The sequence below is a fragment of the Prosopis cineraria genome, unplaced genomic scaffold (assembly GCF_029017545.1).
Source record: "Prosopis cineraria cultivar Desert tree isolate PC_DT_omini unplaced genomic scaffold, ASM2901754v1 PC11, whole genome shotgun sequence".
NCBI classification, from domain to species: domain Eukaryota; kingdom Viridiplantae; phylum Streptophyta; class Magnoliopsida; order Fabales; family Fabaceae; genus Prosopis; species Prosopis cineraria.
This window is the reverse complement of record NW_026555342.1, coordinates 17,000,828-17,027,812: the sequence shown is the minus strand read 5'-3', so window position 1 is coordinate 17,027,812 and position 26,985 is coordinate 17,000,828. Positions and strand designations below refer to the sequence as shown.

At 30.2% G+C, this 26,985-nt stretch overlaps 2 protein-coding genes across 2 annotated transcripts in view; both read right to left on the bottom strand.

Moving 5' to 3' along the window:
- Positions 1-5,791: 5,791 nt before the first annotated feature.
- LOC129286214 (TMV resistance protein N-like) lies at positions 5,792-9,947 on the bottom strand. The gene is made up of 7 exons (XM_054922226.1): positions 9,820-9,947; positions 9,343-9,619; positions 8,993-9,256; positions 8,520-8,785; positions 7,935-7,989; positions 7,049-7,851; positions 5,792-6,086 (listed from the first exon to the last, which is right to left on the bottom strand). Exons 1-7 carry the CDS (start codon positions 9,945-9,947, stop codon positions 5,792-5,794), a joined length of 2,088 nt encoding a protein of 695 aa, XP_054778201.1.
- A 5,546-nt stretch (positions 9,948-15,493) lies between these two features.
- Positions 15,494-26,985, bottom strand: part of LOC129286213 (uncharacterized) — a 19,782-nt gene continuing 8,290 nt past the window's right edge. The window contains exons 5-12 of the mRNA XM_054922225.1: positions 26,348-26,688; positions 26,159-26,301; positions 24,368-24,488; positions 23,442-24,209; positions 23,157-23,286; positions 17,955-18,676; positions 15,819-16,414; positions 15,494-15,733 (exon numbers count right to left, since the gene is read on the bottom strand). Coding sequence (XP_054778200.1) covers positions 15,640-15,733; positions 15,819-16,414; positions 17,955-18,676; positions 23,157-23,286; positions 23,442-24,209; positions 24,368-24,488; positions 26,159-26,301; positions 26,348-26,688 — 2,915 coding nt within the window. The 3' untranslated portion in view covers positions 15,494-15,639. The remainder of the gene's footprint in view (positions 15,734-15,818; positions 16,415-17,954; positions 18,677-23,156; positions 23,287-23,441; positions 24,210-24,367; positions 24,489-26,158; positions 26,302-26,347; positions 26,689-26,985) is intronic.

The following is a 26,985-nucleotide window of genomic DNA, read 5'->3' as shown; positions in this document are numbered from 1 at the left end:
AAAGTTTTTAGAAAATGAGGATGTTAACCAGCGTTTTTTTTTTAGAGGAGTAAGTCATATAAAGCTTAATAAATTGTTGCACCTAAAAGTGTATCATAAAAAACATTAATATCGAAAGTCTCATGCGAAACGTGATATCTGCACATTGTTTGCTTCCCTGAAAATGAAATCAAAACTAACGATTCAGATGTTATATTAAATAAAATTATTATTATGTTACATAAAATATATAAATAAAATATTACAGTTTTAAATTGTTTAGATAATTTTAATAGTTCACATTTGTTTGTTTCTTTTATCAAAAATTAAATCAAAACCATTGAAACTTTAATTTAATGGTGATGACAAGAAATTAAGAGAAATGAAAAATGAAAGATAAGGAGACATCTTCTCCCGATTCAAAGAAGGGTGATTCTAAAAAAATTCGTTCCAGATAATCACTGGAGGATGAAGAATAGTGAATGCTATAATAAGGGCAAGAAAAACGGTGGGGGAATAACATACTTTATCTAATTCTATTTATAAGTCATTTTTAGCATTTTCACTGGAAGGAAAACTTTCAACCTTATTAACTCTATTTAAAAATTCAACAAATTTTCAACAATATCCCTATTAAATATATATATATACACTTTAAAAATAAATTACTCTAGCATTAAATAATCTTTCTAGTATTTTGTAGGGGCAAAAAAGATAAAGATGGATAAAATAATCATTGAGGTATCTTATAAATACCATGAAACAAATATTCTTTTTTAGCCCTATAAATAAGTCAAGAGGATTATTAAAAGGAAAATCACAATCAAGGACCTCTGTAGCAACATATTCAAGAAAAAAAACAAAGGATTTTGAAATCGCTTTGCAGGATCAAAGGACCAAAGTATAATTAAAATTTATTGTGAAATTACAAAACTATCCCTCTTTTTTATAAATTTCCCCAATGTCACCGGTTGCCAGAACACATCTAGCTTTGGCAACAGCTACTAGAGCTCCAGCAAAGGTGACAAATTAATTTTTTTAAGGTGGCCAAGGGGTGTAATCATATGATGCTAACTTATATTTATATATATATATATATATATTTATATATATATTAGGGAAAATTATGTATAGGTCCTGTGGAGTAGAGTTATTTATAAAAAAAGTCCTGCAAAATTTAGAAACTATAGTCAAGTATTTTAGGACCTGAATGCAATTTAAAATTATAGTGGAGGGATAATAATGCCCCTATTAAAACTATATTATATCAATCAAATGATTTACAGCAATTTAATTAACAATTTACAACCATCACTTTATCTTTTTACAACTACAATTTAAACTTTTTATATCAAATATTCAAACCTTTTAATTATTGGATATGTAAAGTTACAATTATAAAAAGTTAAAGCAACAGTTGTAAATTAGTGATGAAGTAGTTGTAAACAATTAGTGTTAAACTTTGTTAATAGTATATAATTGATTTAACTATTAGATATATGAATTTACGATTATAAAAAGTTGAAATAATAATTATAAATTACTAATAAAATAGTTGTAAATAATTAGTGATAAACTTTTTTATAATGCTTAACTATTAAACATGTGAAGTTACTATTATAAAAAAATTGAAGAGATTGTTGTAAATTACTAATGACGTAGTTGTAAATTATTTAATTGATATAATGTATTTTTAACAAGGGCATTATTGTCTTTTGATCCTAATTTCAAAGACCTGGTTATGATTTCTAAATTTTACAGGATCTATTTATAAATAAATTTGCTTCATGGGACCTACATGTAATTTTTCCTATGCATTATCCATTTTGTTTTTATTTTCTAAGTCAGTCTTGTCAAGAGCTTAATAATCACTTGTCATTTTATAAATGATATAAGGAGTAGACTCCACGAATAGCAAGGTTTATCTTTGCCAAGGCACTTAAGGCAAATAATAAACCTATTCCAACTAAATTGAGATACGCAAAAGGGCTGCTAGTCGAACTCCGAACTACTTGCTTAAGTGACAGAGCTTCTATCATTCCTACTAACTTTAGTTGGTTAAACATCTCAAGCTGTTATATATATATATATATATATTGGTATTTGATTTGTAAGTAGAGGGAAATTTGGAGAAACGTTAGAACTCATGAAATTTTTTCCATGATCAAGTATTTAAGTTACAAATCATTAGAATTTAAATTTTGCAATTAAAAAACCATACCAATTAAGGTGAACAATAATTATCTTGAGTACAACTCTCTCTAATTTTAATTATAAGACAAAGTTTTAAAAACTTATTCAGTCCAATATCATATAGTAGCTAATTTTTTTAATATTACCCCTCCTTAATTGCACAAAATTGTAATTTCTAGGCATATGTAATTTTATAAGTTTAAAAATACTAACTACTGCTATTCTTTTTTTTTACCAACAACTACTGCTATTCTTTAATAATAATGAATTTTATTAATTTTATTTTATAATCAGGATTAGAGGAAATACAATTTAGAAGTAAAAATATAAATACAATAAAACTACTGCAAAGAGCATTAGTGAACTAGTGTTGCAGTTACAGCTGGGTGTCTTTAGGAATCCGATACTTTCAATGTTAGATCGTATGAATGACAATTAATTTTGATTTTTATGAATCAATAGTAAAAATTAGAGTAAATTAAAGAATGTCTCAGTGCTTTCTCTGGAATAATCGGAACCTCACCGGCGACGGGCTAAACTGTTTAAGGCCATACTGACAATTAATTTTGCTCGTATGAATATTAATAAAACAACACCACATACCTGGATGAACTCACCCAGACATACAAAATGATGATGATGATAACCAGCTGATTGTGCCCCTTTTTCAAAGGAAAAATAATAATAAAATCTCTTTGAAATATATAAATAACAATTTAATCCTTAAAAATAATATAATTTCTCTGAAGTCCCTGAATACCTTTTTAACATTTATGATTTTGAGTTAAATAACTAAATTGTTTTTGTTCTATGAATTGCCAAAATTGAATAAAAAATTGCAACTCCCCTGTCCTATGAAATTTCTTTTATGATTGAAAAAGAAGTTTTGCAAATAAATAGTCACAATCATAACTTTTTATTTAAACATTACAACTTTGATTCTGTAAATTACAAAAATTAAATAAGAAATCACAACTTTCCATATGAAATTTCTTTTATTATTAAAGTCCAAGTTCTAAAAATTACAAATCACAACTTTTATTATGTAAATCACTAAAATTGAACAAAAAGTCATAACTTTTCATGTGAAAATAACTAGTTAAAAGTTTTGTTTAAGCAATTACAACTTTTATTTTGTAAATCACAAGAATTAAACAATATGAACCTGTTATTATTTTGTTTTAAACAAGGGATAATTTAGTCATTTAAACTAAAATTATTAATTTTAAAAAGATATCAATGAACTTCAGATGAATTATGGTATTTTGAGTGACCTAAATGTCATTTATATATTTTGGTGAAATTTTATTATCATTTTTTCTTTTACAAATAATAACTATGCCCTTTCTTAACAAGGTGGATCTCATGAATAGATAATATCATAATATTTTTATTATAAATTTACTATAAAAAAACATGTTGCGTGTCTCTTAGATCCAATACTTTCAAGCATTATTTTGAAACCCAGATTAAACCAGACAATCCGATCGTCGACTGCTCAATAAAATAGCTTGATTCAATCATTTAGACTACCTAGACATTTGGATAGGGTTAACCTGAGCAGTGTTAAGAAAATTGAAGTTGACCCAAAAACTGGAGCAGGTCAACCCAGTCCAAGCCTACAAAATAAAAAGAAAAAGAAAACTTTGTCTCAGTCATTTAGATTCATGATTTCTCTTTCTAATATCTAGTTCTCTTCTCTAATTTATGATCTCTTCTCCATGATCCAAACTCAATTTCTAATCTCTCCTCTAGTTTTAGTGATCTAACCTTTAGCACTGAGATTGGAAGCTCGTGAGTCATGACATGACAGCATGCGTCCATCTCTAGTGTTTTACTTCAAGATTGTGAGCTCATGCCGACATGCCTCTATGTCCAACTTTAATGGTCCAGGCATCTAGTCATTGACGTCGAGATCCCAAACATAATCCACAAATTAATGTTTTATTTTTATATCTATGTATATAAATATTATTCTTTGTTTAATTTTTATGTCACTAGTTTGACTATTAGTTTAACCAGTTAAACCATGAGAATCACGACCCATTACACTTTTCAGTTTGACACTCAGTCTAAGTTTCAAAACATTGCTTTCAAGTTTCAATTATTCAACATATCAAGCCGAAAATGCTCTATGTACGGAAGAGATGCTTCACTGACGGTTAAAAAAAGGGGGGGTGATAGAAAGACAGAGAAGGGGAAACAATGCTTCACTGCTTTATTTGGAATTTGAATTTGGTGATGGTCTAAATCCATTCACCTAATGAGCATTTTATGTGACACAATAATAAGCATTTCACTTAATTAAATGGTTGTCAAAAAAAAAACTCAAACAGTATCAAATTTTAAATTTTTAAGGGGGCAGTATACATGCAGAATATTTTGATTGTAAAAATTGTTTAAAAATTTTGGATGAAATTGTATCTTGATAATTTTTAAGTATTTATTAAATCCAATCGTTATAAGTAAAACACTTATTGAATTAATGGACTTAACCTAGATCCAAATCATTTGTTTGATATAGAAAGGATAGACACAATGAGAGGCTAAATCACAATTAATGACAATTAATTAATTTTTTCACGAATAATAAAAATGAATCATATAATAAAAAAATTTATCTAAAAATGCTTTGTTTAGTATTATATAAAATTTGGAAAATAAATAATAATACTATATTATTAATTATAGTATTATATTTTGTGAACAGTCTAAGTTGTCACGGATTTTGTTATATATTGTAATATATTAACATATCATTGGTATTTTTTAATTATATTATAATTAATTGTATATTGATTAATAATGATGATAAGGACAAAGATATATACAATTTAAATCTTCCCAGCTTAAGGTCGATGGTACAAATCTACATTCTTTCATATATTATTCCTTTTTGCATTTCATTTTCATTTTCCACTCAAAAGGTATCATATTCTTCCACATTCAATGCCTGTATCTCAGTTGTGTCAAATTCAAATAAAGAATCAAATTCCAAAATCAACATTCTATGTAAACATAAAAACAAGCACATGCACGCAACCATCTTGCGATGCCATTTTTCCCCCCTTTCATAATGGGGATCCGTTGGATGTGCAGTACTATACTCGCTCAATTCTATTACAAAGAATTCTTGCATGTTTCTTAATACAATATGTTTTATCTAAATTATTAATTTCGTCCAACTAGTATTTCTAACTTACTATGAAATTCTTTCGAACTAACTAAGCAAACTCTTCTAACTAATAACATGCAATTATCTCACCTTAGAAATCTATTTATGTGTGCAGTTACACAAACACAGAAACTTGAAAAGATATATAATATTTAGGATTTACAAATAATGCAGCTTACTGTAAATATATAATGGAGAAGATTAGGCTAAAGGACAAAAACAATATTTATTTCTAAAACCTTAAAAATTAAAGAATCAACTCGGCCAATTTATATTGAAAAGGGCCTCCCCCAATAAAAGAGAATTTTAAACAATAAGAATTCTTGCTGAAAAATTAAAGAAAATTTATCTAATTCCCTCAAGTGAATGATTGAGATTTTGGATAGTAAAGGGGACAGTAGACAGTCCAAATCCATCTTTCGTCTTCCAGTAGGCGAATGAACTTTAATTTCTCAGGAGCTTCTTGGGTGGTTTCTCATTAAGAAGCAAATTTATCCCTCTTCGTTTCAGTGAAATTGTTGAAGAACTCATGGAAAGCACATCTGAAGACTTGAACTGGACGTTATCCATGTCTGTTTGCTCCTTATCAACATAAACACCACAGTTAACTGTGGAGATATCAGGTGGGTCACGTGTAAAATGTATTTCCACGTCATTCCAATCCAGTTCCAGAAACTTGTTAAGCCCTTCTAAATCTTCATCATTAAAATTCCATTCCAGATCCGTGAGAAACACATGACTGTGTTTACCAAAAAAACAACACCAAATCACGAACTTCTTCCCGTTCAACAAGACTACCATAACCATCATCACTTAGTTTGTATGGTATGTTGCGACCATTGATGCTCAAGAAAACTTTGAACGAGTATGTCGTACTTGAGTTAGATTTCCCCGACTCAAGGGCCACGACAACATGAGGGAAAATTTTTCCTCTACCAGGAAAACACAATGTTGCTCCTTCACAGCAACAGTCAAATCATTCTGGAAATGTTGTTGCTGGCGTAACTATACCCACGAAAGAGCTGTTTCTTGCCTGATTCATCAAAACATTAACGACCAAGGAGTTTTCAGCTGTGAAGACAACATTTTAAACAATAATTTAAGAGACAAGATCCTAATTCTCATACTTGAAATTAAAAAAAAAAGATAAACTTATATACTTAACCTTATATACTTAAAGTACTTGTTTCAAATTAAATCGAGACATGTGGATATTCTATAGATTATTTATTCTATGATAAATTTTTGTTATCAATATTATAAATATATTAAAATTCACTTGTATTGATTTGATGGGTAAAAGTATATTAAGTATATAAGGTTAAGTATATAAGTTTTACTCAAATATAAAATTAATTTAACTAATTTAACTAACTTATTATAAGGAAGAATATTTTTAAAAAAAATTAATACATAATTTTTACAAATAATTAATTTAAGTAATTTATTTAATTTATGTGAATTTGCTATTAAAATTTTACATTTAAAACCAAGGGACTAGATTTTCAGGAATGGAAAACCAAATTAAAAAAAAAAATCTCCCTTCTGAAAAATAGAGGGACTTCACAACATGAATGCATTTATGATATTTTATTATTTTCTGAGATGCTAGAGAAATCAATACGGCAAATGGAAATTACCAATAAGAATTAGAAAAAGAATAAGAAAATAGCAAAAGCATGAGAATAGTTAACCAGAGACCATAAACGGTCTAACGACTCTGTAGTCAATGACGTGCAATCCTCTGCAGCTATTTGCTGCAACGTTGATGGCAGCTCTGGTATGTCTCTTAGCCTCTTGCAATCACTCAGATTCAGTTTCTCCAAATAAGCACACTCTTTAATGCACTCAGGAAGGGACACAAAATCATTCCCTGGAAGATTCAACTCTTTCACATTTTGAAAACATGTCAGAATCACGTGAAGATCTTCATCTAACAGACCACAATTCTCAAGATCCAAGTCCTCTACGTTTGAGCAGCTAACGCCAACTGGTTGGCTTTGTTGCATTACGTTGATCAATGGTTTTGTACAAGCAGGTTGAATCCCTGACAACTCAAGCTCCTTAAGATATTCCAACTTCAATAAGCTATTTGGAAGCTCCCTAAGATATGTGCAAGAGCTTAAAACTAAACGATCAAGAATCGGAAGATTTTCAATGGAAGGCGGGAGCTCCGTAATAGCAGTGTCTTCTGCCAAAATTTGCATTAGATATTCCATCTTTCCTACTATGCTTGGTAAGTAATCAAGACTCTTGCAATGACTGAGATCAAGCTCTTGAAGAGATGCCATGTTGATTTCATGTGGAAAGATTGTCCGTTTGGTGCATTCACTAGCATCTAATCTTTCAAGCATGGATAGTGATCCCACGGAATCATGAACTTTGACCAGATTTTGACATTCACGAAAGCTCAGCGTCTTTAAACTTTGAAATTGTGACAAATCAGGTACTTCAGTTATCAATTCACAGAGTGAGAAATCCATGTATGTTTCATGTTCAACCTTCTACAAAAACAAAAACGAAGGCATATTTAGTTAAACATATAGTATCTATAAGAGATATTAACTTTTGGGTAGGATATATCAACCTCCTTTAAATATATATCTAATCCGATACTGAATTTCTGAGAAACCTCCTTCGTACTAAAAACAAAAAAAACGAAAGAAACACATGCATGCACGTTATGAATAGAAAACGGGTATAAAACAGGAAAAAATTACATACAGGTCTCAGATAAAAAAATTAATTACTACAAAATCTATTAACAACTAACATAAGGTCATTTACAACACATTGTGTTGTAATTAATTTCCTATAAAAAAACCTCCCTTGTTAGCAAGTGGAGCTTAATTCAGCTGCTTAAAATAATTGAATCAGCTTATCTTAGAGTTTTGAGTTTGAGTTTTAGGATATGCAATCAAAATAAATAAAAATACCAAAAGCATCCCGATCAAGGTATCCATGAGTTTAATCTTGCATGATAAGGGATTGGATTAATCTAAGCAGGTCGTGGTAATACCACCTTGTTCTTTAGGATACTAGGGCAACAGAAATTAAAAAATAAAAAACATCCTTTGTTTTCAATAATGGATATCCATTTACGCATATTATACATATGCCTTTTATGAGAAAGAAATTTTGCCAAATAATGAAGAGTTGGGAAAAATTGTACCTTGAATGGTTCTTGCAATCTGAAAAGACTTCCATATAACTTGAAGCAAACAAGTCTTGAAGGAGAAAAATCTGGCTTGCAGAAGGATATCCTTTCCAGTCAAGGAATCTCAAACTATAGTGAAAGTATTTAGGACTTGTTGAAAATTGGGCATTTCGAACAATGAGAATCTTGAGCTTATTCATCTTCTCAAAGGCTAAACCATCCCATTCCACTTTTTCTTGTTGAGGCGGATTGAGTATTATTGCTTCAATATTAATGGTTCCCTAAAATGCATGCTCAAGGAAGCAACATTGTCAGAATATTGGCCAATTAGCATAACAAATTTATTGAATATGACTATATAAACATATAAAAAAAATAGAACATAAGATTTAGATTCTTACTGAATTTTCACATAATACTTGAACAACATCTTTTTAATGCCATAATCTACTGTGTTCACCAGTACTTGATGCCTCTTGCCTGACAACCTCTTTGCCCATTTGTTGTATTAGGTCGTGCATGTACAAGCTACCATTATTATCATCAATAGTTATCAAAGATTTATCGACAAGAACTTCAATATAAAACCTTGCCCAATGTTGACAGGCTTCTAGTATGTCTTCAACAAACTCCAATGGCTTGTGTGTAAAGAAACAGGCAATATCTAGAAAAATATGCTTAGCAGCATCTTGTAAACAATCATAGCTTATCTTTAGTACCTCATGGGTTGTTCTTTCTTGGATTCTCTCACACTGTTCCAATGTACATCTCCATTCCTCTAAGTTTTATGTGTCAAATTGGAGCCTACTAATTTTAAAGCCAGAGGAAGACCACGTACATATCTTATAACCCGAGCAGACATATTTTCATTGACTTTTGGAGGTTGGCTCATTCGAAATGCATGCCAACAAAAGAGCTCAAGAGAGTCATGTTCATTTAGCTTCTTCATTTCACATGTGCTTTTAACAATACATGCATTCAGCAATTGCTTGTTTCTTGTCGTTACAATGATCTTGCTTCCACGACCAAACCAATCACACCCGCCAGCAAGTTGTTCTAATTGTTCAACCTCATCAACATCGTCAAGAACCAACAAAACCTTTTTGTGAGAGAGCCTGTTTTATTTTTGATATTCCTTCATCAACACTACTAAACTTCATCCCCTTTTCCCCAAGAATCTCAGATAAAATTGTCTGTTGAAGGTGAACAATGCGTTGATATTTATTTGATTCTTCTCGAACATCAAACAAAAAACATGCACCATCAAATTTGTGGAAGATTGAATTATATAAAGCTTTTGAAAGGGTTGTCTTGCCAATTCCACCAGTTCCATAAATCCCCAACATACAAATCAGATTTATTTATGATTGACATCAACTCCTCTACGCGAGGCTTAAGTCCAACCAAGTGATCATTGTTATGGAAGCGTTTAGGAGGTAGCATAGAATATGCTTCTTCAACAATCCACCCAACTTTGTTTCTGCAAAAACCACATGTTCTCTTTCAACTATGAAGATGATTTATGTAAAATTCGTTCTTTAATTTAGTATTTTTTTCTCATCTTTTATTACATGCTTCCTTCGATTCCTATTATAAAGCACCTTTAACTACCTTACTGGAATCAAAAATAAGTAGTTAAGTTATTAACTTTATCCGAAAATGTAATCAACTTTCAATTTTGCACCTATTTAAATAAAAATTCTTTGAATTTGCATTATACTATCTATCATAGTTAATTAATGGGTTTATATAGGGGTAATATTGAAAAAATATAATTAATGCCCCATAGTGTGCCTTATATTAAGAACAAAAAAATACTTTTAGAAGGTGTCATATAACAGAGATCGGAGGAATTATATATTTTTCAATAAAATCATGTTTTGATTATTTAAGTGTAACCTCAACGTCAATAATATCAATTTTTCAATTCCATCTCTATGGAAAAGTTTTTCAGATCCAGTTTTAAAATTATAAAATACTCTCAACGCTACTAGCCTCTTACGAAGAGTGAGCAGTAGTAGTTTTAGTTGGATTTTTTCCATGCCTACATTGATTAATACAAGGATGAATTTAAAATGTAATTTCAAAAAATACTAAGTGTCTTACATTTTTTATATAGTTATATGACTGAATCATTTTCTAGTATTATCCAGCTCAAATGAAAGTAGCAAGTGTTCTATATTTTGGACCAAGTTTAGATGAAAAAAATCTTATAATTTGAACAGGACGGAGTATATGTTTGTGTATTATTAGTTAAAATTATTTTTATAGTCACCATAAATATTTTAAAAACTAATTTTACTATCTAAGAATCATAAAAATAATAAATTAAATAATACTCTCACCAGGAAATGGTGAAAATTGATCCTAGTGGTGCAGAAGATTTTTTTTTTTTTTTTTTTTGCCTTGGCAAATGGTGCAGAAGGTTATACCTAGTTTTTTTTTTTTTTTACTTGTATCATTTCGGGAAGCAATTGTCTTGAAAATAAAAAATAATTAAAAAATGAAATGAAAAAAAAATATTAAGTCAAAGTCAGTACATGTTAGAATATTGAGAGATGACTTTTCAGTGGATTCTAGATTTTTTTTTTCCCTTACAATATATAGCCAATGCTTGATGACATAATTTAAGCCTCTTTTTTTTTTTTGGCCCTTGTGACAATATTATCGGCATTGTATGCTATTCGCTAGCTTGAGTTTAAATTGAGTCCACTTAGGAGTGAAAGAAGCTGTCAATATAATTTATCTCAATTATCAATTTGGTTGCTTAAATTTAATTTTTATTAATTTGGTCCCTTAATGTTCACCCCAATTGTCAATTTAGTTCTTGTTGTTTAAGAAGGAGGCAAAATTGTTGACATAAAAAGCAGAATATTAATGGCAGTTATATATAGATTAATGAAAATAAGTGAAATTATTTAGATAGAAAAAGAACTGACACAATTTTAAAAAAAAAGGAATAAAACACAGTGTAAGAGATTATTCTTTCTAATTTTATTTATAAGTTACTTCTAGTATATTTCACCAGAATTAAGAAAAACCTTAAATTTTATTAACTTTGTCTTAAAATTTAACAATTTTTCACATTACGCTTAATAAATATTCTTAAATCTTACTACTGATATTTTTATTCAAAACATTTAATAAAGACAAAAATGTCAATAATAGAATTGAAAATATACAAGTGCTCTATAAATAGAATCAGATTTTTCTTCCCTCTTGACCTTATAAATAGGACAAGAGGAGTACATTGATAAAAATCAAATTGATTTGAGAGTTAATTTGTTTTCATTTAACTATATATACATGTTAAGCCATCAATATACTTTATACGTTAGACTAATTTGAGAGTTAATTTGTGTTTTAAAACTTAATGAACTAACTTGATAATTTAAGAAAATATAAGGAATTAAATAGATAAAAAATAAAATTGAGTGACCTAGTAAATGAAGTAAACTTGAAGGGGTGATTCATTATCCCATAATTTTTCTCTTAGCAGCATAATTGGAATTTAATAGTGTCACGTTAGATACGAAGAACTTGCAGAAGCGTGCAGGGTTCAAGAGCAAATTGATAGAGACTGGACAATTTTGATCCAATACTGTAGAAGATGCCTCACTTGTTTCTTCGAACGGACGAAAATGAAAATGCTTTGTCCACAAGAGATGCTTCACTGCTTTTCTTTTCGTATAAAACATTATTTTGTAATATTATATAATTATAAAATTTGAAAAATAAATCATATCATGTTATTTATGTTTTGTGAAATTCTGAATTATTGTGAATTTCGTTATAAATAGCTATCTTTATTGATATGTTTCACTACATTGATAATGATGGCTATGTTAAAGAGATATTGTTAAAAAAATGGGCTAAAGATTATGTTTCTTCTTAAACTTTTTTTTATAAGTGCTAAGCACATATACTGAATAGTGAGACAATATATCTCCTCTAAACAATTTTTTAGAAGAAAAATTATCCTTTCATTAAAGACCTGTTATCTTCTTCATTATCTATTAATATGAAATAATTGAGGGATCCACACGCAATGATAGCAAGGTGTTCTAATTCATTTTGACTATTAGACATGCCCCAAAGGGGCCAGGAGTAGCAGTGGCAGGAATCGAGAGCCTGATTTTAGAAACAGCAATAAGATAAATCAAAATGTCTTGTTGTCTATATAATGGGTCTCACAAGTATTGCTTGTCAACTGATAACAAAGAAAATGATAAGTTTTATGATGGAAGAATGATTTTGCTTCTAAAAAATTGTTTAAGAAAGATATTACTCCACCTTCTAATACAAGGTTTCCAAAATTAATATCGATGGTACAATCCCAAATCTATCAAATGTATCATTCCCTCCAGCAATATGTTTTCAACCAAAAAAGTATCACATTCTTCCGAATCCAATACCTCTATATGATAGATGTGGCAATTTCAAATCCAATAATGACAATATGCCGTCTTGAATTTTAGAAGCGAAACAATATTCGATGTAATAATTAAAGAGAGAACATGAAACCTGCTGGTTATGCCATTTAATTTATTTATAAGCCGGATCTGATAATCATGAAGTATCATTATATAGACTAAAGTACATTTTTAAAAATGAGTTGCAAATATTAATTCAAACAATTATACACAGGAATTCTAGATACAATCTGAGAATTATATTTGAAACATAAATGTGTATTATCTACCATTAAATTTCCTGAATTTGTAATTACTTAAATTGATATTTTCAATTTATTTTTCAAAAAAATTTATCAGGGGATTTAAATGCCATTAATTCAAAATTTTGGGACTTAATTGTCATTCTTTATAATTATATAATACTCCTTCCATTTCATAATATAAGTCTCTTTTTTTAAAAAAATTGTTTCAATTTATAGATTTTCTTAAAAATCCAAAACATAATTTGTGAATATTTTCTTCCCGTTATACCCTTGTTTATGAGTAATGTGGAAATTTTTTAATTCATTAAATTCGGAGAAAATTTTATGTGGTCAATATTTTAATGCGTTTATTGCAATTTTTTAATATTTTTATCAAAATCTTAAAAAGACTTGTATTTTGAAATAAATTAAAGGGAGAAATATATTTCCTTCAATCCCATACATAAGTCATATTCTAGAAGAAATTAATAAGTAATCTTTTCTTATAAATCAAGGTTGTTGAACTCACAAGTTTAAGTAAACTCATGATAAAAATGTAAACTCATATCATAAACTTGGATTGTAAACTCATAAGAGTTTACTTCTGTTAACAATTAACCATTAAAATATGACAGTAATTTAATTTAAATATATTAAAAATATAAATTATTAAAATTAAACCCATCTATATTGATAAATTATCATATACAAAATATAAAAATGTTAAAATAGGGAAACTTATTTTTGGTTTTTTTATTTTTTTATTAATATTAGTTTTTGCATTTCAAGTTTTTTTCTTTGAACCAAGTGTTATAATTTTTATGAATTAAATAATTTATAATATATACTTAAATTACTCAACTCAAAAAAAATTGATAAACTTAACAAGTTTAATCAAACTTGCATCTAGTCTAAGTTTATAAATTAATTAACATAATTTTGTAAGTTAGAAATATAAAAACGGTAAACTTAAAAGCAAACTTATGAGTTTAATCGAGTTTATATTAATTTGAATTTATAAATGAGTTGACACGATTTTGTAAGTTAAAAATATAAAAACGTTAAACTTAAAAAATTAATTCAAGAATTTGACAACTATGTTATAAATCACTTTTCATATAAAGATATATCATTAATTATTTTCTTCTAATTTTACGCTTTCATTGGTTTCTGTTGGTAGAGTAAAAAAATTATATATGAGAGAGGAAGTGTTTTTGAAGATAATGCATTTAATAGGAATAAATTAGGAATTTTTTTAAGAGAACATCAATAACGTAACTGCTTCTTTTTGGTTTCAGTAAAAAAAGTTTTAATAAATCCATTTGTTGTTATATATAGCATGTCCCCTCATGCATTTTCGAACATTTTATTTTAGAACAAACCTTACATGTTAACAAGTAAAATTTTCTAAAATGACAAGTGGAGTTGGAATTTTTAACAAATCCATTTATTTCTTGATTTTATCTTTCGGTATCCTGAAAAACCCAAATGAAAGAATGAGGATTGGATTTGGGATTGGTATTGGTATTAGAAAATGTCCAAATTGATATGTTTGGAAATGTCCAAATTGATATGTTTGGTATGAGGGATGGAGGCTAACTTGAGATTGCTTAATCTCATTTACACAGGTTTACTTAAACCAGAGATTGGAAATTTTTTAGACAAAAATATTATTGGTTACAATAATTTTCAGACAAAATTTTCGCTCTAAATTTTGCCCCATATCACTCAATGTCCATGGCCGCAGTACCAAAGCAGAGCATTCTCTTCATTGTTGCTATATGGTATTACCACCTCTCTTCCAAACTAATTTGAGGCCCCACCATGGGGGATCGTTAGTACAAACGATGGCCTCACAAGTACTTCAAGAATGTTTTTAACATACTTATTTAACATGACTGCATTTCTTAGGACTTGAACTCCAAATCTTATGATAAATTGATTCAATTCTTTCAGCTAGTTAAACCAAATACATCTCAGTTTTTAACAAGTCCATTTCTGTTTGCCAAAAAATACAAGTCCATTCTTGCCATGTTTGTTCGGATAGGGACATTGACTTTTTCAGAGACATGTAAGCAGATTTAGGTGAAATCAAATAAATTTGCATGCACGTTAATCTGTGGATAGAGATAGAAGGAAAATGTTAAAAGCATTCTAAGGAACGGAAAACGAAAATTAAAAAAAAAATCTTCTATTGAAAATTAAAATAGAGGGGATCTGAAACATTAAATAGTTAATCTGGCTGGATTGAAGAACGATAGCAAGAAAATAAAAATTGGTTTGCCTTGATATTTATATAATAATTATCATTAAACAAATTAAACACAAGATATACATAATATTTACATCGTAAATATATATATATATATATATATCCAATTTATTCTGATAATACGTTAAAAAAGGGAATTAATCGTCACATTGGAATTAACAATCATGCATATATCCTTTTTATTAACTAAAGGTAATATTTGATACCTAAGAGTACAAAGCTCTCCAAAGATGCTTAGCCATTGGAAAAAACATCTTTCTCTTGTACTGCGAATGAAAAATCTGGTGACGTTTAGATTTCCTACAAATGTGCAAAAGGGGAAAAAATTAATAGTAATCAAAAACCATGAAACGACAATTCATACAGAGGAAGCACACAGGCTCACCTTGTCGTTTTATTTGTGTAATTGGTCTTCTCTTTGAACCTTCTCAGGTGCTTCCTGGGTGGCTCGTTTGGATGAGAAGCTATAGCTTTTCGTTTCAATGAAGTTGTTGAAGCATTCATGGAGAGCAGAGGAGACTTGAACTGGATATTCTCCATGTTCGTTTGTCGCTTATCCACATAAATACCACAGTTCACTATGGAGAGATCAGGTGGGTCACATGTAACTTGTATGTCCACGTCATTCCAATCCAATCCCAGAAACTTATTAAGCTCCTCTAACTCTTCACTAAAGTCACTAAGCAGATCAAAGAAATATACATGACCTTGATCACCTACTTTATACAAAACACGACCCCTTTTCCTTGCAACACGATCAGTTTGTATCCATGGCATTTTATTACAACCGTTGATGCTCATAAAAACTTCCACCATGTAAACCCACTTTGTGTTTGCTTTCCCCGTCTGGTATGCGAAGACGATACGAGGCATATTTCCACGAACACGAAAAGACAATTTTGCTCCTTTACAACAATAGTCTAACCAATCAGGAAATGTTGTTGCCGGCATAACGATTTCCATGGCAAAGCCCTCTTTCGCCTGATTTATCAAAACAGTAGCAACAAAAGGCATTTACGGCTTTGAAAATGACAATAAAATAATACTATTTAAATAGCAATAGCAGTCAAGAACTAATAGGTCACTTTTCTTGGTATATCTAAACATTGGTTTTGAGTTACTCGGAGCTTTTGGGATCATCAGACGTAGAGAGCGTGCCTTCTGGGGACGGGGGAGTTTTGAATATGAGTACTACTATTCTTCTCTACTATTTAATTTTCCTATTATTTATTCTTTATTAGTGGGATTTATATATAGAACTGCTTCTATCATTATATTTATATTTATGTTTCTAAATTCTCCAATTATGGGTAAGGATGTAGCTTGATGAGGAAATTAATTTGGACTGATTGTTTTGACTCTCTATGGATTTTTTTTATTTATAAACATATTATGATTTTTCCAATTTTATCATTATTTGACCAATAAATAAATTTATGGGTAATCTTAATGAACTAGTGGTATATTGAGAACTTAGATCCAAAAAATAAACACAAATAACTAGGGTGGGAAATAGTGTTAGGAATATTGAAGAAGAGAATATTAATAACAAAGATGATGATGAAAGTCAACTCATCAAATGATAATGAAAATGACAAACCCTTCTTGTGTGATTTAAAAAGAAACAGGAGAATGACAGTTAGATTCCATAACATTGAATTAATGATAGTTAAGTCCCCAACAAATTTTTTAAAAAAAATAAATTGAAAATATCGATCCAGATAATTACAAATCTAGGAGTTTCAATTGCAAATTTTGTAGATTGTAATAGAAATTTTTGTTTATAACTATTTAAATTGATATTTATAATTTATTTTGTAGAAAATTTGCTAGCAATCTAACTATCATTAATTCACTCCTTTGAGACCTAATTGTCATTCTCCCAAAATAAACTACATTACCCTTTCTCGAAGGGTGTTAAACCAACCCCTACTTTAAAGTAAAACAATAAGGTGAGAACCATGTTAACCTCCCTACTTTCTAATTTAAAGTTGTGTCCTTTATATACACATTAGGGTCACTAACTAACAAGTGATTAACATCTAATCACTCCTAATATTCCAACAAATAGTTCTAGAGGTTAGCGATGACTTAATAGTTACTCCTTAGATTCTTTTTATAAATAATTTTCAACATGTTTCACTAGAACTAAAAAAAACTTTAAAATTTAGTAAATCTATTTAAAAATTTAATAAACTCTCAATTTTTTTATTAATATTAAATATACATACTTTAATAACATATCTTCTCTCACGAATATTTAATGAAGGATAAAATGAGAAATTTTGTGATAAAAATTTAATAATGTAACTTATAAATTAGACAAAAAAAATCTTCTCTTCTGCCTTATATAGGACTCGAAGGAGTGAAGCTATTTTTTCACAGTTTAATTATAGTTTACTGCAATCCCATATGATTGTGAGACCGATCATTAATGTCTATCTTACCAGTCACACTTGATTAATTTGATTAATATTTAAAATAGCAAAAGAAAATGAGAATATATAAGCATCAGAAAAACCTGAGACCATAAACGGCCTATCGATTCCATAGTTAATGACATGCAGTTCTCCGCAGCTATGTGTTGCAGCGATGATGGCAGCTCCACTATGTCTCTTAGCCTCTTGCAGTTAGTCAGAGATAGTCTCTCCAAATACGCACACTCTTTAATGCACTCAGGAAGTGACACAAAATCATTCCCTGATAGATCCAGGTCTTCCACATTCTGAAAACATTTCAAAGTCAGGTGAAGATCTTCATCCAATAGACCGAAATTTCTGAGATTCAAGGTTTCTATATTTTCACAGCAAATAATTGATTGACTCTGTTGCATCATTGTCTTCAAAGATTCTCTACCAAGAGAGTGAATGCCTTCCAACCCAAGATCCTCAAGATTTGGCAACGTCAATAGGCTATTTGGAAGCTCCCTAAGACTTGTGCAGGAGCTTAAATCTAAACTACATAGCGGTGGAAGATTTCCAATGGAAGGTGGGAGCTCTTTAATAGCGGTCATAACTGCAGAAACTATAAAGAGATGTTCCATCTTTCCCACTATATGTGGGAAGTAGTCAAGACTCTTGCAAAATTCGAGGTTAAGCTCTTGAAGAGATGCCATGTTGATTTCATGTGGAAAGCTTGTAAGTATAGGGCATTCACTAACATCTAATCTTTCAAGCTTGCTGAGGGATCCCACTGAATCGTGAACTTTGGTCAGATTCAGACATTTATTAACGATCATTGTTTTTTAAATTTTGCAACTGAGACATATCTGGTACTTCGGTAATGAATTGACACTTTGAGAAATCCAAATATGTCACATGTGTCATGAATTCAGACTTCTGCCAAAAAAAAAAAACATTGTCTTTTGAGTAGAATTCAATCATTCAGTTTATCTAAACCAATGCAAACATACCACTCACAAAAAACTAGTCTCTCCGAACCATAATATAGGATATTGGTAATTACAATTCATGGTTCTCAAAAAAAGGTAAAACCTCAGTCTCTTAAAATTTTTTACATCTTTTTAATTATACCCCAACTTTTCTAATTTTCACAATTGCTAACTATTAAAAACGAATAGCTATAGTTGTAAATTGGGAATGAGGTTGTCTCCCAAAGTCTCAATTTTGAAGAGGCCCAACTTTTCTTTTTCTCACAATTGTCTACTGATAAAAATGCTTAACTTTTGTTGTGAATTACCAGTAACCTCACTTAGGAATGAGGTTGTCTCTCGGTGTCTAAGTCATGGAGAATCCCGACTTTCCTTTTTCTCATAACCTTGGGGTTTAAACTACTTAAATCGCATCTCATTATATTATATTGGGTTTGAATTCCAAGTAACCCACTTATAAAAACCAAGCAACCTTAGAGATTAGATAGTCTCCCTGTGTGTTTAATTATCATATGTAGCTCAAGTGTACCACCCTATAATTTTTAATCCAAGTTTTAAGTTTAATCAATGGAGTTTAGGGCTAATTGGATTCTATTAATGTCATGGAAGATGTTTGGACTTAATTGTCGAAGTCTTTAAGCCCTAATATACACAATTGAGGCCCAAAACCCACTCCAGATAGTTGAAGCACATGGATAGCATGTGACACTAGTGCAAAAGGCATTTTTTGCCACAGTTATATGACATTTTTCATGACAAAAAATGATGTGTAATAGAAGATTGTGTAATAATAAATGAAAACCTTTTATCATAGGTCAATTTGAAACTATGATAAAAACTTCTATTTTTTGCCACAGGTCAATGTGAGATCTGTGGGCCTGTGATAAAAAATAATATTTTTTACTATAAGTAATAAAGGACTTGTGATTAAAAATATCATCTTTTGTCACAAGTCTTTTATAACCTATAACGAAATATATTATTTTTTATCACAGTTTCAAATTGACTTTTGGTGAAAAATGAGCTTAACGCAATTTTTGGTGACAATTGCTATTATTTGGATTAAACATCTATCAAGACAAAATATATTTGTTTGATAGGTGCCATATATAGTCAACATTGTTTAATTTTAAAAAAATTGAATCAGCTGAGGGTTGGACAGAATTTATGGTGATAGGTATTAAGAGTGTCGTCATAAATATCATTTACGACAACAAGCCCATGTTTGACTGTCGCTATAAATGCTAAAAAAAATTAAAAAAAATGTGCATAATGAGCTTGGGGTTAAGGACAGAATTTAAGGCGTCGGGTATTTGAAGCTCTATCGCTATAAATATGGAGCTGAGGTATTTACGACGACAAACACCTGGCTGCCTGTCGCTGTAAATTCTATTTAATGTTCCAATAAATACGTCTTATTCCACACATGCGTTAATACTGCATTCATACATTATTAAAATAAAATTAATTACATTCTAAATAATATCTCTTATAAAATTCAAATTAAAATTAAAATTAAAATATTTTAATTTATCATTTAATAATTAATAGTGTCTGAATACAGACACAATTAATTAAAATTAAATACTTGAACTCATCTTTTTCAAAAAAAAAAAAAGTTTTGACAAGTGGGTATTTACGACAACAATCAATTGGATGCCTGTCGCCGTAAATGCTACTTGATTTAAAAAAATTTTAAAAAAAATGTGGGCAACAAGCTTGGAGTTAAAGATAGAATTTATGGTGATAGGTTTTTGAAGCCCTGCCGTCATAAATAAGGAGCTAGTATTTACGGTGACAGACATATGGTTGCCTATGTCGTAAATTCTATTTAATGTTCCAATAAATATGTCTTGTTTCAAACGCACATTAATGCTACATTCACGCCTTAATAAAATAAAATTAATTACATTCTAGGTAATATCTTTTATAAAATTAAAATATAAATATAAAATATTTTAATTTATCATTTAATAATTAATAGTGTCTAAATACAGACACATAAATGTGTCTGATTTCAGACATTATTAATAAATTAAGTTATTTAATTAATTTAACATTTATATTCAATTAAATGTGCCTTAATAAAAAAACAACTAAATATTTAATTGATAATTTATTTTAAGTAATTGAATCATTTAATTTGATCTAATATCCATTTATGGTGACAGTTTAATTTAAGACTGGTAAAAAATGATGCATTTTTTAACTTATTTACATCTATGCCATTGAGTCTTATATTACCACAGTTTTTTGATAAATTGTGGCAAAAAATGTGTAGTTAAAATTATGGTTTGCACCAGTGGTAATTGGTATTATTTGGCTACTTTTACATCTTGAAATGTAAAAGAAAGAGCAAACCCTAGATGGAAAAGAGAGGAGTTTCGAGCTCTAGAGTTTGTAACTTCTTATGATTTAGGCTGATACTGAAAGATGAATGGAATGAGAGGTAATGGCTCTAGATGGTGCTTTGTGGCTCTCTCTTAACATTGGTATGCAGCCATAGAGCCGGGCAAACAGGTTGAGCCAACGAGCTAGCCCATTTAACCCGCACAATTTGATGGGTTGGGTTGAAAAAATTAGCTCATTTTTAAAAACAGGTTGGATTAGCCCAACCTGCAAAATTAGCGAGCTAAAACAGACTAGCCCATGGGCTAAACGAGTTGGCCCGCGGGCTAGCATATTTTTAAAAAATAATTTTTTATTTTTTAATTATATTATATCTTTTTTAAATCTACAATAATGATAATATTTCTTAAATATATAATTTATGACTCTCAAATATGTTCTTTACATTTGAAATATAATGTAAATTCTTTTTACAATTTGCAAATAAAATTTTTATTACAGTTTGTGAAGATGATTTATTAGTTTTTATAAAAATATTTTAAATATATATTATTTATTAATATCATAAAATCTATTTATTGAAATTATAAATATGAATTCATTGAGAAAAATAATATGGGTTTATATTCAAATTTTTTTCAATGACAAAGATAGCACACCTAGGCGAAAAGATAATTGATAGTAAAAATCTAACAAAATAAATTTGCTTAGTTGAATTCTATATTTATTTTATTTATTTATAAGTTTTTTAATTACTAATTTACTTTAAAATATGAAATAAATAAATATATTTATATTATATAAATTTTAAATTATTAAAAAAATTAATAATTTTTTGCAGGCCAGCCCGCAGGTTGGCTAACCCGCTAGAAAATGGCTTGGGTTAGATTTTTTAGCCCGTTTTATCTAGCGGGATGGCCTAACCCAACCCGCAAAAATGCCAGCCCGTGCGAGATAGCTCACAGGTTGGCCCGTAACTTATTTGCCCAGTGCTATACAATTGTATTAAGCAGTTGAAGGTGACTATAGTTTTACATTAACATTGACGAGTTGTGGATGGTAAAGGATATGCAAGTGTTAGTTGATCATGTTGCTATGGGATTGGGGATTTTAATGATTGCCTATGAATGTGTACCTCTTGCATGAGTGTATATGCTTATGAGCTATGTCAACGTAGCAGCATGGGTACGTCGCTTGCAGGTGTGTGTTGGCTACTACATGTAACCTTAACTGAATAGCACGTGTACCTTACAAGTGTGTGCTGGCCATCTCGTGTTTGGGTTATGTTAGATTTGGGATTAGTATTTGCATACTTCTCTAGGCGGTTTGGGTTAAACCATGGTGTACGGCCATATATGACGTCGTAAATTTGTTTGTGTAACTCCATTGAAAGGGATCGAATGTGAGTGGTTTATATGTACAAATCTTCAATATTATTGCTTTTGAATCATGTATAAGCCATGGTTACTGAGATTTGCAACTCATCCTTGTTATTTGTCATCCCCCAAGTGAAAGCACTAGTAGCATGCGACAGAAGGAATTAACCTTGCTTATTCTATCAAGTTTAATTTCTAATGCTCCTAGAACTTGCCAAGCTTTGAGTTGTTGTAGTTGTAGTTGCTTGGCCTATACCTTTGAATTGAACTTCAAATCTTTGTTTGTTAGATGTTTCTCTTGATGGTTTTAGGAATCAAAAAGGAAAATTTGATATGGGCTCTCAAAGCTATGTGAAACTCAAGGTAGTTTATTGTTATTCCTTAGATGAAAATTAAGGCTACAGTAAAATCAGTAAATTATACCAAAGAATAAATTGTGGTCGGGGGAAAGGAAAGGAAAGAGTACCTTGAATGGCTCTTCCAATGTGAACTGACTTCCATTTAACTTCAAGCAAATTAGCTTCGAAGGAGAAAAATTTGGCGGTAAAGTAAAGAAGGATATCCTTTCCAGTCAAGTAATCTTAAAGTATTTGGAAAATATTAGAACTTGTTGAAAATTGGGCATTTCGAATGATGAGAATCTTGAGATTATTCATCTTCTCAAATGCTATACCACCCCACTCCACTTTTTCTTGATGAGGTGGATCAAGTATTATTCCTTCAATATTACTGCTTCCCTGTAATGCAAGTTTGCAAAGTAACATTGTTATATATTGCCAAATTAGCACAACAAATTTGATGTATATAACTCTATATATATAAGAATGAAAGAAAACAGACCACAAGAAATAGATTCTTACTGAATTTTCTTGTAGCACTTCAAGACAAGAACTCTGTAATACCATAATCTACTGCGTTGACCAAGATTTGATGGCCCTTCTTGCCTAACAATCTCCTTGCCCATTTGTTGTATGAGATCATGCATGTACAAGCGACTGCTATTTTCATCAATAGTGATCAGAGATTTATCAACAAGGACTTCAATATAAAACCTTGCCCCATCATCACAAGCTTCTAGTATGTCTTCAATGAATTCTAATGCCTTCTTCTTAAAGAAACAAGCAATATCTAGAAAAACACGCTTAGCACCATCTGGTAAGCAATCATAGCTTATCTTAAGTACCTCATGGATTGTTCTTTCAGGGATTCTCTTGTACTGTTCCAACGTAGATCTCCATTCTTCAAAGTCCTTATGTGCCCAATTGGAGCCTACTAATTTTAAAGCTAGAGGAAGGCCATGTACATATCTAATAACATGATTGGACATATTTTCATAGCCATTTGGAGGTTGGCTCATACGAAAGGCATGCCAACAGAAGAGTTCAAGAGAGCAAAGTCGACTTAGCTCCTTCACTTCATATGTTTTCTCAACATTACGTGCAATGAGCAATTCCTTATTTCTTGTTGTTATAATAATCTTGCTTCCACAACCAAACCAATCACGCCCCCCTGCAAGTTGTTCTAACTGTTTAAACTCATCAACATCATCCAGAACCAACAAAACCTTCTTGCTAGAGAGTCTGTGTTTTATGTATGAGATTCCTTCATCAACACTATTAAGCTGCATTTTCTGTTCCCCAAGAATCTCTGATAGAAGTGTCTGTTGAAGACGAATAATACTTTGATATTTATTTGATTCTTCTCGAACATCAAACAAAAAACATGCACCGTCAAATTGGTAGAAGATTAATTTATACAAAGCTTTGCAAGTGTTGTTTTTCCTATTCCACCAGTTCCATAAATGCCCAACATACAAACTCGGTCATCAGATTTATCCATAAGTGACATCACTTCCTCTATGCGAGTTTCAAGTCCAACCATATGATCAATGTTCTGGAAGCGTTTAGGAGGTATCATAGAATATGCATGTTCGACAATCCTTTCAATAAAGCAGATTCACATCTGCAAAAGGAAAAAGAACAAAAGAAAAAAAAAATTCACTATGAAGATATTTATGTAAAAGGTTTCTTATGTGCTTCTTTCCTCTTTGAATACATAAGCTCCTCAATTTTTAATCCTATCTCTCCAATATTTGCCTCTCCTCAGTTTAAGGATATCTAAAAGACTCTGGCTGGAAAAGGTAAATTCAATATAAAAAAACATAAATGGTACAAAATTAAACTTTTAAATGTAAAAGCAAACAAATCATTATTGTTGTTATATACAAAATTTATACCAACTTTGTACTATTCACAACATGTGAACAATTTAATTGATGGAAACAAAAAGAAAAAAGATAAGAAAATATTAAAAATTTAAGAAGAAGAATTTTAAATATTGAAAATATTTTATATTAATTAGGAATATTCTATTTTAATTATTGCATATTTTAATTAGGGTAATGAGGCAAATTACCCCCTAAACTTTAGATCCAATAGTACCATAAACTTTAGACTCATTTATTATACAAATTGTTCCCTCAACTTTTGAAAAAGATGCAATCTGGCCCTTGCTATTACCAAAAGTTAACTTTGATCATCAATTTGACCTCAAAAATTATAAAAAATGACCAAAAAAATTTTTGATCTTTTTTTGTAATTTTTTAGATCCGTCTATAATTTTTGGATTCTTTATTGTACTCGTTTGTCCTTTTTTGTAAATTTTGAGTCTTTATATGTAATTTTTGGATCCTTTATTAGTGTTTTTTTGATTCTTTTATGTCATTTTTCCTAGTCAAATAACGATCAGAGGTTAACTTTTGTGTGATGTCATGGGCTAAATTGCGTACCATTTTTAAAAATTGAGAGAATAATTTGTACAATAAATGAGTTCAAGATCTATAAATATTATTAATCCTAATATTTAAGGGATAATTTACTTATTTACCCTTTTAATTATTGTTATCTTTATGCATAAAGATAATATTGAAAAAAAATGAATCATTCCATTCGATCCATTTTATAACAAACTCTCAAACAATAGTCATGTAAAACTATTTGTTTCATCATAAGTGTTTGTAAGTTTATTTTGAGATGGAATAGGATGAAGAGGAAAGACTAGAAGTTAGATACAATTATTTGAGAGAATTTTTTTAAAAGGGAGTGGAATGGTTTGAAATGACCTTACAAGCCATCCTTAGTCATCCTAAACTCATTTCTCTCTTGTCTCACAATTTGGGGTGTTGAGGATGGAATGGCACAAGAAATAATATTATTGAAAAATTACTCCATCCTTCTCACCCCATCTCACTCTTTCACCCCCTTTCAACAGAAAACTGAAAAAACATAATTATATCGAATTCAAATATATTAACTTTACAATTTCTTAAATAATAAATGAACTTATATAAATCATTTGAATTCCTCCAATAAAACTCTCAAACAATTAAATGTTTTGTTCTATCTTACTCCATCCCACTCCACTCCATTCTATTCTGTTAATAATCATTTATTTTCATTCCATCATATATCTTAAACATATAAAACTTTCAAACAATGAAAAATTTCATTCCATTCCACTATGTTCTTTTTCATTAATTCTAAACTCTCAACACACTCTTAGTAAATTTCTAAATAGAAGGCAATTAGAAAATAGTGCAATCAAACCTACCCATCTTCGAAAGCCCATGCATGCTGTGACAAACTAGCAGCTTCATGCAAAGCGGCCCTCCATTTTTGCACTTTCTCCTGTTCATTCTTGAACCTACCAGCTTTATGATCAGCCATGGCTTCTCCAAAGCTATTTCTTTGCTTCTGAACATCCAAGGGATCCACCTTGTAGAAGATGGGGCATCACCACCTGGTTCTTCTGCTTCCTACACCAAACGATGCGGGCAAGTTCCTCGAGGCACCACGTTGAAGTAGCATAGTTGGTGGAGAACACAATAATGGAAATCCTGGATTTCTCTATGGCTTTGAGAAGCGTAGGTGAGATCTCTTCCCCTTTCGCGAGCTTCTTGTCGTCGATGAAGGCGTTGATTCCCTTCCGGCACAGAGCATCGTGGGAGACGAACAGTGAAGGTGAGAGTCGAGTATCTTCACACCCTGAAACTGAGGAAAACATCATATCTATACTTGGTTTTGCTGCTGGTGAAGCCAAGGGATGATGATGGCGCCGCCACTTGAATCGCCATGGTTCTGCTGAGATTTGAAGAGAGAAATTTGCACAATGATTGAAGCGTTGAAGACGGGAGGAAATTTATTGGATGTAGTGAGAACCATGGTCTCACGAGTTTTTGTTTGACCAGTATCTTGAAGCAATGTTTGTGAAAATAAATAAATATTTTAAAAACTAATTTTACTATGTTAAATCATAAAAAAACAAAATTAAATAATATTTTCGACAGTAAAAATGGTGAAAAATTGATCCAAGCTGTGCAGAAGATTTTTTTTTTTTTTGGGGGCTTGGCAAATGTTGCAGAAGGTTATGCCTAGTTT